General features: G+C 27.7%; 1 protein-coding gene across 1 annotated transcript; it reads left to right on the plus strand.

The window, feature by feature from the left end:
- The first annotated feature begins 2,133 nt into the window (after positions 1–2,133).
- LOC145849293 (cytosolic Fe-S cluster assembly factor NUBP2-like) lies at positions 2,134–6,770 on the plus strand. The gene is made up of 4 exons (XM_082954458.1): positions 2,134–2,451; positions 4,769–4,941; positions 5,445–5,647; positions 6,085–6,770. Exons 1-4 carry the CDS (start codon positions 2,151–2,153, stop codon positions 6,209–6,211), a joined length of 804 nt encoding a protein of 267 aa, XP_082810584.1. The 5' UTR covers positions 2,134–2,150; the 3' UTR covers positions 6,212–6,770.
- The last annotated feature ends 7,329 nt before the right edge of the window (positions 6,771–14,099 follow it).

Raw genomic sequence — 14,099 nt, forward strand, 5'->3', positions numbered from 1 at the left:
AATTTCCAGCTATATTTTTAAGCAGTATAACTTTTATTCAATAAAGAACTACTTTTTAGGAGGTTTAGAAGGTATAACTTTAACCTAGATGTTGTTCAATTTCAAAAAAAAAATTTTTTGTGATATAAAGTTAAAATTTTCATAAAAAAGCATTTAAAGTTTTTAATATTGCATGAAATGTTTTCTGAGAACTTGAAGCAAGTTACTTTAAAAGCATTGGAGGAAACAAAAATGAAGGCACATTTTAATTTTCTATAACAAGTATTATATACTTATCTTGTATGGTTTACAAATAAGAAAGGAATTTAGTTGATTAAAAGAAGTTGGACCCCTTATGGTGATATTTATTAAAGTAAAGTCCTTTGTAAATTTATTCCAGTTTTATTTATAGAACTTATTTAACAGTACTAAAACACAAATAATATTAGACTTAAAAACTGCTGTGTACATATATTACATGTGATTAAAAAAAACTAAACGAGTGACTTCAAAGCAATAACTCTGTGTAAGAATATGTAAATTTATTGTTATCTAATTTTAGATTTTAATTGTAAATATTTTTCTGTTTAGAATTTTCAAGTTAGTTATGTTTGACTTTAAGGTAATACGTTCTTTGCAGGATTTAAAAAAACTTTTTATGGAACACAGTGAAACCATTGTATTAAATTTATAGCAAAGAAAGGTTTAAAAAAAACCATTCAATAATGTGTTTTTTTATTATTAGTTTATATAAATTGTACTCAGAAAGTTTGGAAAGCAACAAAAAGAAGATAAATCAGGGTTCATACCTGTTAGGCTATATCAGTTTTTTGATAATGGCATAATGTGAATTTTTGTTAGTAGTTCAAATGCTTGAAAATTTAAAAACACTAGGAAAAATTTGAATGAAATAATTCAAGAATACATAATTTGAACTATTCCAGTATTATTTCTTGAATTAAAATGCATATTTGGTAAAATTTAACAAATATTGACAAAATATCAGGACTTGTCACTACAATAATAACTTTCAATTAGTGGTCATTGAAATTAAAGCTTTTTAAAAGATTAAAAAGATAAAAAATAAGTTTTTGATGGTATAACAAGTTTTAGAATAGTTAAAAAAAGTAATAAATAACTTAAACAAAATAGCTTTGAATTTTTTACTATTTTAAAGGTTAATTAGTACTCTTATGACAACAACTATTGAGTAATTTGTACTTTATTTTATCAAACTTTTGTAAAATGTCAGTAGTAATAACTATTAATGTTTGAAATTAAGATAGTAAATCAACAAAGGGTTACTCTAAAATATTGAAAAATGTTTCCCGCCAACTAAAGGTTGTACTTCCCTGGTATAGATCAGGGTTCGCCAAAGTGAGCAATATTTAGTAAGAGTTTATCACTGGTAAGGAATGTCAAAGTAAATTGGTTGGTAAATAGTAAAAGGATCAAATTTTAAAGTTTTTGCAAGGGGGTAATTATGAAATTAATTTTTGGAAACCCTGGTATAAGTTATTATTTTGAATAAGCAGTAACATGTTTTTTATTTATTTAAAAAAATGCTTTAATTTTTGTGGACTGGCAAAAGTCAAGATATCATCCTGGAAAATCAATATACTTTTATCTATGTTTATCAAACTTTGTTTCATGAACATAAAAATTCAAAATTTTTGTTTTTGTTTTTCAAAATATTTTTCAAGTAGGTAAGTAAGCTACATAATGTTTAATTATGCTTCATCTAATTTAAAATTCGTTCACACATGAATTAAATCAAAAAGCTACATTAGACTCAATTAAACAATAAAATTCTAATTTTAATGGTATTTGTTATAAGAAGTAAGTAAATAGTATTTGTCTTTGTAAGAAAATAAATTTATTCTACTTTAGTAAAGATTTTATTATAATTGAGGATCTCATTAACCTCATTGATTACCTGAGTGAAATACTGTTCTATGAACAAATTTATTAACTAATAAACTTTTAGTTTTCTCATTCTAAAATCTTGAATTAATCTCGAATTCTTTTGTAGCTCAATTTAAGAACCTGGTCTGTTACAATTAAATCAAACTAGAATTACAATTGAGCTAAATTTAACTAAAATTTAAATTTTTGCTTATGCTGAAAAAAAGTAACTGTAAAAATTTCAGAAAGTTAAATAACACTTAAAAATGGACCACGTCAAGAACATAATAGTGGTCATGTCCGGAAAGGGAGGCGTCGGCAAGAGCACACTGGCAGTCCAGATAGCCCACGGTATCCACAGAGCAGGAAACAAAGTGGGAGTTTTGGACGTTGACTTGTGCGGACCGTCCATACCCGCCATGTTTGGTGTGGACAAGGGTCACGATGTGATGAAGAATGCAGACAGCATGTGGATCCCGGTCGAGGCCCCAGCATCCAATGGCAGGACCATTTCCCTCATGTCCATTGCTTTTCTCATTGGAAAGAACGACCCTGTTGTTTGGAAAGGTAAGTAAAAAAATATTTACATATTGAAATAAAATAAACTATTTACATTTGTTTTTAAAATTAATTATCTATTAAAAATTAAGTTTTTATATGGTTTATACTGATTGGAATTTTATTTTACTAAAATTTTTATAGAGTACATGTAATGTTATTTTTTTACACTCTGAAAATACTTTTTTTGACTTGAGTTTTTTTAAATTTATTCGTAATTTTACATCACAACGGTATATAAAATAGATGAAATTATGTTAATTGATTTTAAATATGTAGTATATTGTCAATGATAAATTCTTATAGAAATATAGTTTTCTAGCCAAAAATTTTTGTTTAAACAACTTGTTTTTGGTATATAGATTTGAAATCTTTAGTAAGTATTAAAAGTTTTATTTATGATTTGTGTGTGCAATTTTTAAAAATGAGTTGATATTTTAAATTAAAATAATTTAATGATGTGTTTTTTAACTCCGATATTTACTCAGTAGTTTTCAGATAGTTGAAAAGTAAATAGTAAAAATATAAATATAGTTAATTCAATATATTGTTAATAAATAGATATTAATAAAAAGTTATTAACTCTTTTGCTACCTTTATAATTTTGAAAATATTTAAAACCAACGAAATGAAACAAATACTTTTTGACATCAATTAAACTAAAAAGTGTAATGCCACAGGGTGAATAAATATTTTTTCAAACAAAAATAAAATGAATATTGGTTCATACATGGAAATTAAAAGTATGAATTATAAGTAGTTTTTTAATGAGTATTAGAACTATCTTTTGAGATATGTTCAGTTTTAAAAAAGTTTCAGATAAAATGTCTGGACCACAGTTTTTTCAGAAATTAAAATATCACTGAAAATATATCTACTTTTTCTAGTTTTTGAACTGAAGACTTCAATTTTTACAGCTATCATTTCTCAAAAAGTTAAAACATTTTTAGTACTTATTTTATAAAAAAAGGATAGATATCATTTTTTTTTCTTAAATAATTTTTTTTTTTTGATATGAACTTTTTTAGTATAAATTTTCAAATTATAGGTGGTAAACTTTTGTTGCTTGTCTCACTTGTTTAAAATCTTTTGGGTTTACATAAATTTTAGAAAAATTCTAGAAAATTTAAGATATAAACTGATTTGACTCATTAATGTTGATCACTTGTATAACAAAAATTACTTTGAGTTTTTAAATGTTAAACAGTGTCTCATCGCTAAGATATAACTCCACAAATAAGATCAGCTTGTAAAATAAGATGGACCCCTTTGGCCTTGATTAGAAATATGGCTTTAAATCAGCTATTAAAGAAACTAATTTAGCAGCTTTAGCGCAAGTTTCGAAAACAGTAATCTGAAACTAGTATTAAGTAAGAGTTTTTAAAATATAAGTGTATCTACCAAAATGATCTAGGCTATTTACATGCTTTGGGAATAATCAGTTTCAAGGTAACATATAAAGTTAAATAGCAGGAAGTTATAATTGAATAATTTTTTACAAAATCAGTGATTTTGAAATTCTAAACTGAGAGTTACAACTTGAAAACGTTCAATACAATTTTAAACGTTTTTGTAAATGTTCTCTAAGATTTTTTGAAAGATAAAAACTTCAATATCAAGATGCTATTAGATTTTATATAGATTTTATAAAAAAGATCAATTTTGGTTTCTAAAACACATTAATTAATTTGTTAAAAGATTTTATTGCTAATATAACTTATTGCTGTATGATTTAATGCATCAATTAGGGAGATACACTTATATTTAAACAATAAATATTTGACATTTTCTAGGGCCAAAGAAAAGACCTTTTATTGCTAACAATACTATTTGCTGTTTACACTAATCAGGGTTTCCACACATTCAGGGAATTAAGAGAAACTCAGAGAATTTTGATTCTTTTTTTTACTCAGGGAAACTCAGGGCAGTTTTAGTTTTTTCTAAAAATTTCAAGGAAGTTTAAAGATTTTTAAAAAATCTCAGGGAATTTTTTTCTACATCTAGAATGAGATTTAGTTAATCCAGTTTCAATACTTTGTTCACAAAAGTTAATTTTATTAATTTTTAAGTTCTTATATAGAATTTTTTAGCCTTGCGGCTAGTTTTTCAATATTCTTAGAATAAACATTTTTATTTTTTTATAAATAATAAGGTTTTTAAGGATTTGACAAAAACTCTGGGAATTTAAGGTTATTCAGGAAAAATTTTTGGCTTAAAGAGTGGCAACCCTGACTAAAAAATAAACAGTTATACATACTTGTATTATAAACTATTTTTTGTATATATATAAACTATATATATTATTTTGTATATTCAATTTTTGTAGGACCAAAGAAGACGGCCTTCATCAAGCAGAACCTGCTGGGCATGGTGGACTGGGGAGAAATGGACTACTTGGTGGTGGACACTCCCCCGGGCACCTCCGATGAGCACTTTGCCCTCATCACGAGCATCAGGCGACTTCCCAACTGCAAGGCCGTGCTCGTCACCACTCCGCAAGTAAGTTTGTCATTACTGAGATAAGTTGAAGTGTCAATAATACATTAACATTGTTGTTACACAGCATTTTTTAAATGACTTACTATGCAGTTTGCTTAGTCTTTTAAATGGAGTCGTACTTTGTAAGGAAATTATTAACTCTTATTTAAACGAACTATGATAAAATTTAACTTTTATGAAGTCTCATTTTTCAAACTAAACATAAATTAAAACTAAGTTAAAAAGGTGCACAGTTAAATTTTGGTTTCAATGGAGAATCAAGAAAGCAAAATGTCAACAGCAAGCTGCCTTTTTAATCAAGTTTGAAAAACTTTTGCATGTTCATTAGTTTTATTTTTACATAAATATCTCATCTGTTGTTTTTGAAATAATTAGTAGCTATTTATTTCAAGAGAAAAATAAAAACAGAAAATTATTAAGCCAAGCTATTGTTTTAAGTTTTTTTTTATATCTTTATTTTGTGTTTGAAATTTTAAAACAACACAATATTTTCTATCCGCCAGATGGCGTCGATAGGGGACGTGCGTAGGGAACTGCAGTTCTGCCGCAAGATCCAGTTGGAAATATGCGGGCTGGTGGAGAACATGAGCGGGTACGTGTGCCCCCACTGCAGCGAGTGCACCAACATTTTCTCCACTGGCGGCGGTGAAGCGCTGGCAAGGGAAAAATCAATAGAGTTCCTGGGACGAGTGCCGATCGACAGCAGGTTGGTAGAACAATTTAGCTGATCTTAGTACAGTGCTTATTCACTTATCCAGACATCTTGGGCAAATTTATTTTGTAAACATGTCCGGATAAGCATTTTTCCGGATAAGTACAAAAAATAATATTTTTCTTTCAATAATATAAATGTTGTATATTATCAATGCATAACAAACAATAAAAGCTGAGCTATTCTTAGTAGTACATAGATGATTAGACAAATCATTTTTTTAAAAGTTTTATCAGTGAACAAATTTTCGCTCAATAAGCTCATCAGTACATAAAGTTCATGTTCAAAAGGAATAAGAATTTAATTTAATTTTTAAAACATCAGAACGTATGACATCAATGTTTGTATTGGGTAGAGTATTGATACTTGTTTTCGTTTCAGATTTTTCGATGTTGATAAAATTTTTCTAACACAGTGTTTTTTTCTTGAAGGTTGGCGAGGATATTGGACGTGGGAGGTAATTTTGACGAGAAGTTTGATAAGGACAATGATTGCTGGAGGAGCATAGACAACGTGGTAAAGAACGTGGTTAAGAATTTTAATGGGGAGGAAGAGTAATTTATTTTGATGCTTTTTTTGTTAGTTTTGAAAATAAATTAAAAAATTTAAGTAAAATTTGATGTAAAAACTGTCTTTTAAATTTGATTTGATATCTAAAAAACGAAGAAGTTTTTATGTAAAAATTGTCTTTTTAACATTTTACGTTTAGTAAGTTTAAATATTTTTTTATAAATATCCTCAGTTTTTAAAGTCTCACCTTTGTTAATGAATTAATTGCAACTTTTTACTTATAAGTTTATTTGTTCTTTGTTTTATATGAATTAAAGCCCCAATATATAAAATTAAATTGAAGTTAATAAAACAATGTAAAATTTCTATAAAGAGTGCTATTTTTTTGAAGTTTGTTTTTTGTGATTATGGTGAAAATTTATAAAAAAAAGTTTTGAATTATTTTTCTGAGAAATTTTGCGTACTGATTATGTAAAAGCTTTGCTTTTACCGAAACTCTCAAGTTTTTTACCATTCTTAAGCGTTTCATTATGTTGTAGTTGTTGTAGTGAATTAATTGATTAGTTGAAATTTGAAATCGAATCCTAGTATTGTAATAAAAAATTGTTTCACACTTCTAACAGTATTTAGTTTTGTACTAAATACTGAGCGTATTTTTCAAGTAATTATTTTAGCTCAAATAAAATTTTTTTGATTGATTTTTTAATTTTTTTTGACTATTTTTAAATATTGGATTGTACTAGAGTTTTTAACAATTAAAAGTTGCTTAAATTATCTCCTAGTCTGTGTTCTCATGATTTTCAAACTTTTTTTTTTTAGTTTCAGGTTAAGTTACAAATGAGAGTTACTTATCCATCAACTTAATACTTCAATTATTTTCACCTAGTCTTTTTTTTTTTTGATTTATCATCGTATATACAATTCAAGTTGTAAAATTATTATGAAGTCAATCCAAAAATAAAGTCTTTATACTATTTAAATACGTTTCACCAAAACATCAGCGAAAGTCTGCAGAGCCTAAGCCTGAACTTTTGATGCTATGAGACAAGCTCAAGTTTAACAAAGGGTTGCTCATACCAATTCTGTCATCATACCGCAAGCCTTCAGTAGACTGAGACCGGTTTTTACTGACTGCGAATTTTTCGGTTGTGACTGACCGATGAATCCTAATAAGGACGAAATCGGTCCCAGCCTACCAAAGGCTTGTGGGCTGATGATCGAACTGTACTATTTAAATAGTTAATTTTTTTGTTGGTGTGACGTTAAATTTAGGGATTATATTTTACGATAACCTTTCATATACTATCTATGGCTGCTAAATAAGCATGGTTAACATTGAATTATCATTTTCAAACAGTATATAAAAAACTTATTAATAAAATATACGGTGTACTAAATTCGATTGCAAAATAATAATTTAAGTAATTTCACAAATAGCATACAAACTGTTTTATAACAAAATATAGTTTGACTAGGTAATAAAAGTTAACTCAAAAGGTGTTATTTAAAGAAATATTTTTTGAAGTTATCCTTGATAAGAAATAGTTTTTTTTAAATGGTTAAATACTTTATCTATATTTTAAATATAAAACTTGAACAAAATGACTTGTAAGTAGTCACTTTTAAATATATATATAAATTAACGTATAACTGCTATTCACTTTGACTTTTTAGGTTTATTACACTTTTGTCTACCTATTATAATTAACCCATTACTGCAGAATTGAAAAACCTGATCAAAAGCTTGTTTGAAATGATAACATTAAGCATTTTTCAGCGATTTGACTACAGTAACATTGGACTGTGTTCTTAATTGGTCAGGACAGTGGTTCTAGAACTGTTTGTTCAGAACTTCTGTCCAACACAGCAAACTAAATACATTGTGACTTTTTAAGGCAGAGTTAAAAACTAAACCAAGTAGTTTATCATTTAATACACCTTGTTTTGTATCATATACCATTTTGTTTTGAAAATTTAGTCTTAAATTTTCTGTCTAATTAGGGTTAGCACTCGTATAACTACTTTTAATAAGTAATTTTAAATTGTTATGGTGAACTGTTATTTTTAATTGTTAAATTTGAAAAACTTCAACTCGATTGGACAATTTTAAATAAAAAAAAAATTCTGATTACTCTAACAATCTAATTAGTTTTTGTAGCAGTTAGGCTGATTTAGGTTTAAGTAAAAAAGAATTATGTTCTTTCGAAAATTACTATTAAGTTTTTGACGAATTATTTTTACTTAATTACGATTATTTTAATGTAAATAATAACATAGACATTCAACTAATATATTTCCTTAAATGTTACCAATATTTTTTACGAAAAAAGTAAACATTGAAAAATAATTCAAATATTACATAAAAATGGCTCTAGGTCTAGCCTAATTTTGAGGAGCTTAAGCTATAAGTTAAGAGCTTTAAACATACTTTTAAAATTTTCTTTCGAAATAGTTCTAAAATGCTTCTCTTAAATTTTTTTGGTTTTCAATTGTGGTGATAAAATTTATTTTAGGAATAAGAAGAAACAAAACACATTTAACAATTACAATTTATTTTGCGTTTTCAAAATCTCTCATTTTCAAAGGTCTACAAAAATTAGCAAATTTAGTTTTTATTAGTAAAACTTTACTTAAAATATCACTTTAAATAAGTACTTTTCAGATACTGTTAGCCAGATTGCGAAGGCTAATTGCCATTTTACTAGTAAAGCTTTTGAATTACAGATTTCAAACAACATTCCTCAAACTAGTGGTAGATTTTAATTGAACAATAACAAAAATGGTATTATTTAAAAGTTTTATACGATATAAAATATGATGCAAGGGGTCGGCAGTCTTTAGTAAGTCACGGGCCAATTTTCATTAAAAAAATTTATCACGGGCCGCATTGTATAAAAAAAAGTCTTCTTAAGCCGTTGTTATGTAAAAACAGCTTTAATATTCAATACAAGAATATTATTTTAAAGACTAAAAATTACAAAATAAATCACATAGATCACTAGTAAAGAGTAGTAAATAAACTAAGAGCCTATTTGTAAGTTTTTTTGTATTACAAAAGAAAGCTTTGAGCTAAAAAGCACCTCGCGGGCCGCAGGTTTAGGCTCTAAGGGCCGCATTTGGCCCACGATCCGCAGTTTGACGGCACCTGCTATACTGTTTAAAAAAAAAAGCGTATTAAGTATGTATAAATGTGTAAGCTGTGAATCTGGTGTCAGAACAAATGCCAATTTTATATTTCTTCAGACAGTTAAACAGTTTTATTCAATAAGAAAAACTATGTAGCTCAGAAATAGACTGTCAAATGAAGTATAAACCAAACTATTTATTCGAAAAGCTTTCATCATTTATTTGACAGTATCAATAAAGTAAACGGCTTTTTCTTTATGAATAAAAATTCATTCATAAAGAAAAAAGCTGTTTAATAATCAATAACTTCATGTCGACTTTAAACCTAATGAGATGCTTCAGCGTGCCTTTAGTTGCTCTCTGCTCGCTTATCACCTGCTAGCTTGCCAGGGTAAAGTAGAGGAATATTATTGAAAGGAGCAGAAGCGCATTTTGCAATTTTTCAGGAAAAACTGACCGAAACTGATGTTGTCAGAAATATTGATGCTTTTTTTGTAAAACTATGGTTTCCATGGTCAATATTGGCAGTAATGGATTTAAAAAGGGTGCTTACCACTTTTGAACTTAAAAAAAAAATTGTATATTCAGTTACTTTCTAAGTTTTTGTTTTTATTTTTTCATTTTTGTTTTAAAGTTAGCTCAAAGAATTAGTTACAAGTAAATGGTGTGCAGCTCGATGACCGAAAGGTCTTTCTCCACACCAATCCATTGACCTTAGTTGTGAGCGTTCACATTTTTCTTTCTTTCTTTCTTTCTTTTGACAAAAACTAATTTAAGAAGATCGCTTTTTTATGACGTAGTTTTAAAGTTTTTATTTATAAAAAGCATATTTTAGTTCAACATAAAGAATAATGTCGCAGTTTACACATTTAAGCTTTAACATTTTTGATAAATTTTTGACCAGCTTGAGTCTTTTTTAATATTTTTAAATTTTGGGCTACCTAAATGTATATTAGTCTGGTTCTTGGTCACTCGGACTGGCTTTTTACCTCAAAGAGTGACAAACTTTAAATCAGCAATTCTTAACCTGGAGTAAATTTACCCCAGGTTTAAATACTCTTGTTTTAAAGGTGATTTTCTTCCTCAAAACTAGCTACTAACGCAACTACCTCATACGGAATCAAGCTGTAACTGTCTTATAACAGCTCGCACATCCGTTCCCGCGCTTACCTCGTAGCTGTGCACTGCGGGAAGCCTCCAACCGTGGAAGAAAACGGGGTGGAAGCACGAGGGAGCACACTTTCCACTGGGTGGAGGTGTTGGCAGGGACGAAGGACTGCAACGACAAGAATGAGAAAGCGCAGCTGATCGGTGCAAGAGAAGAATGGATTTTTCGTGAAAAATTTTGCATGAAAAGTTTGAAAATTTACGACTTGGCGCTCACTCACTTGAAAAAAGCCTTCGATGAAACAAACACCGTAAAACCCGTCAAATTGCTGGAAATTGGGATGAAGTTTGAAGGTGACGTCAAGTGCGTCGTGCAGGGGTGGGGGTGCAATAAAGTGATCGATGTTGATCACTTTTTGATTTCGATATATGCAAATTAACTGCTCAACAAAGCGAGGCGGGGAAGAGGTAATTTTCTAAAAGGAAAAAAAATGCGGCCACTACGCTAAAAACAAACGTTAAAATTTTTGGTAACATTTTGCATTTTTCTTTCGGATGCTTGAGGCCCGGGGAGTCGGCGTTGGGACCGCAGTGTGCGCTCTCGACGGAGGAGAATACCCTTTGTATGATGGTTGTCGTGTTCGCAGTGCACAGCTACGGGTGCGCGGAGGTTAGGTAAGAAGAGTATTGGGGATGTACGGGATGGGTTGACGGTGGATTAGAGGAGCAAAAGTTTGGAGTTGTTCCGCACTTGGTCGTTGCGGTGATACCTGGGTGGTACATTTAAACGGGGAGGCTGCAGGATGTTGTGACAATTTTCTGTTATTGGTGCGAATTTGTTTGTTGAGTTCAAAGTTAAATTTGGAACTTATATTTTTCAAAACTGTGCTTAAACTTTTAAAACAGTAATCGCAACGTGAAAAATGGGATTGAAACTTTAAACTCTTGACTTGAGTAATATGGAGTGATGAATTAGCAAAACTAGAAGAATTTGTTATTTAGATTTTTATTAAAACTGATATACATAAGATGTATATTTTATAATAAAACGTTTTTATTTTTAAAAAATTATCATTCAAAAAAAAATGTACAATATAGATCAGTAGTGCAGACTGATATTTTACCCTTTTTTGAATTACTAAAAGTAACTTAAAATAATAAAAAATATGTAGTTCATTTTGTTTGAATTCATCCCTGTTAGTTTATTTTGCTTTTTTTTATGCAGACCATTTTAGTAATTTTCCCATATTAACTTTTTTCTCAACATTGATCATTTTGTAACATTCTTATTGATTTGAAGTCTGATGACTAAATAAAGAACTCATTGGTAGTAACCACCTACTGACAGAAAATATTAGTTTTTAAATTTTGTTTTTTTAAACAATTATTATTGTTTACATTATTCAAGTTTAAATCAAATGACTAATTTGTTAATTTAATAAAAATTTGGAATAAAATAAAATCTCATGAAAGCTTCAATTTCACTTAATTCAGGTTTAAAATTGAATTGAATAATATTGTATTAAAAAAAAATATTAACATTTTTCAATTAACAATACTTCGCTTGAAAAAATAAATTCTTGTTTTATGAAAATGGAAATGACAAATGCTAAACACTTTAACCATAATGCTAAAGTTTTTTTTTGTATACTATACTTTAAAAAATATCAGTACTACATTTCATTAATAAGTACAGTTTGAAAATAAGCTTCCATGTATAATTACTACTAAAACCATGCATATATCTAACAACTGTAAATTTTATTACAGCCTTTTGTTAACACTTAACTTCAGTGCAATCATTTTATTTACTATAACATAGTCACTTTTAAAATTTAAAATTATTCCAAATTTAATGTCTCCATTTGATATTTTACTTAAACTCAACTTTTTATAGAAAATAATTACTGAAGGTTATTTCTTTTGTAATTTATAAAAGTTAAAAATCATGAAACATGTTAGGAAGGTAGACTTAAATTTTTTTACTACAAACTTGTCAAACACATAGGCTAGTTTGAGCTTTTTTGAAAAACTTAGGCTTACTCATATTTTTTAAAATTTTTTCCTATATCTTTACTAGTTTGGAATTTAATTTTTGAATTTTAGGCTTGCATTTATTACCATGAAATTTATTTTGAAGGTTGTTTTTTTTTTAATCCTAGCTATGTATTAAGTCCTTATTTTTATTATGACAGTTTTTGGCATCTAAATTTAACTAGCTGATTTTTTTTCAGGTTTTTGCTTGTACTTGTTTTTTTTTTTTTAAACTCAAGATAAATCAGGCTACTATTTGGACACTAAAAATATCTTTTTTAAGGCGGTAGCTCTGTTAAGTTAAGATCCAGTTTAAACTTTTATAATGGTTTAAGGTTGCCACACACTCAAACTAACCTAGTCTTTTTTTTTTTTGAAAAATTAAGACTACTTAGGAAGTAAAATTTTAGCTAGGTTTTGAATTTATCTGGAAAAACTTTGAAAACTTTAAAAACTCAGATGAGCTTAAATTACTTTGAACTTTGTTTAGTAAATTTAAAAAATCAGACTAGTTACTTATTTTGAAGAGATTTAAGCTAGTTTTATGAACTTAGACCTATTTTTCTTCTTAAGATTAATGTTTGAATTTACTTATGTTAAAGCATTAAGCATTAAATAAATTTTTTGATCTACTACTATACTTTCTATTTAAAATGTTTTTTTTTATTTAAAGAGTATAAATTTAAGATTATTAATTTATAGTGGTGCAATGTTAAAATGACCAAATTACAAATAATTTTGTGAAACTCATACAACAAATAATTACTACAGCTAGGTTCTTTTATCATATTTAATTAAAAATAACTAAGCTTGGTTTTTAAGATGTTTAAAAGCATAATGACCTTTTTGTAGTTATATTAAGATAAAGGTTTACTATTGAATACTTAAAAAAAAACAGTGTTTTAACTGTAATAAATTTTTTAATATATTTAGAAAAAACCTAAAAAATAACTCTAACTTAAAATACAAGGTCAACTTTTCTTCTTCTAAGAACTTATTAAATACTTTTTTTACAAATATATAAAAGTGTGTTGTTATTTTAAAGACAGGGTTGACACGCTACTAAGAATATCTTAAGCCAGTTTAACATTTTTGAAAAACTCAAGTTTGAACTTTTGTTTAAAACTTTGACTAGTTTTGATGTTTTTCATTTATTCTAGTAAGGTTTTTTTACTTTAAACTTCTTAAAGATTTTTTCTTAAAAGCTGTGTTTTTTAAATTCTTTTGTTAATGTTTTATTGTTTTATGACAGCTTCTTTTAAACAGCTTTATTTCTAATATTTTTTACTACTTGGCTCATAATTTAATTATATCATAAACTCAAGCAAGCATGAAGTAAACCCAGGCTGAATTTTTACTTAAAAGGGTTACAATCATGAAATGATTCTAAACCAGCGGGGTTCTTATCCTGGGGTAAACTCCCTTGTTTTAGGGGGTAAATTTTCTTAATTGGAAGTTGTGTAAATTCATATTTATTAGTAATCATTTTAGTCTTTAATTTAGTATTTAACTGAAGTTTTAAATCTTACGATTATTGACATTAAATAAGCATGATCTTCAAAAAATTTAGTTTTTCCTCCACAAAATTAAAATTGCATATTGAATGTAAATTTGGTCATTACATTCTAAAAAGAGGTAAATTTCGTATTAAACTTTCAAATATGGTGAA

Source organism: Thalia democratica, chromosome 1 (genome assembly GCF_965202585.1).
Source record: "Thalia democratica chromosome 1, ktThaDemo2.hap1.1, whole genome shotgun sequence".
NCBI lineage: Eukaryota > Metazoa > Chordata > Thaliacea > Salpida > Salpidae > Thalia > Thalia democratica.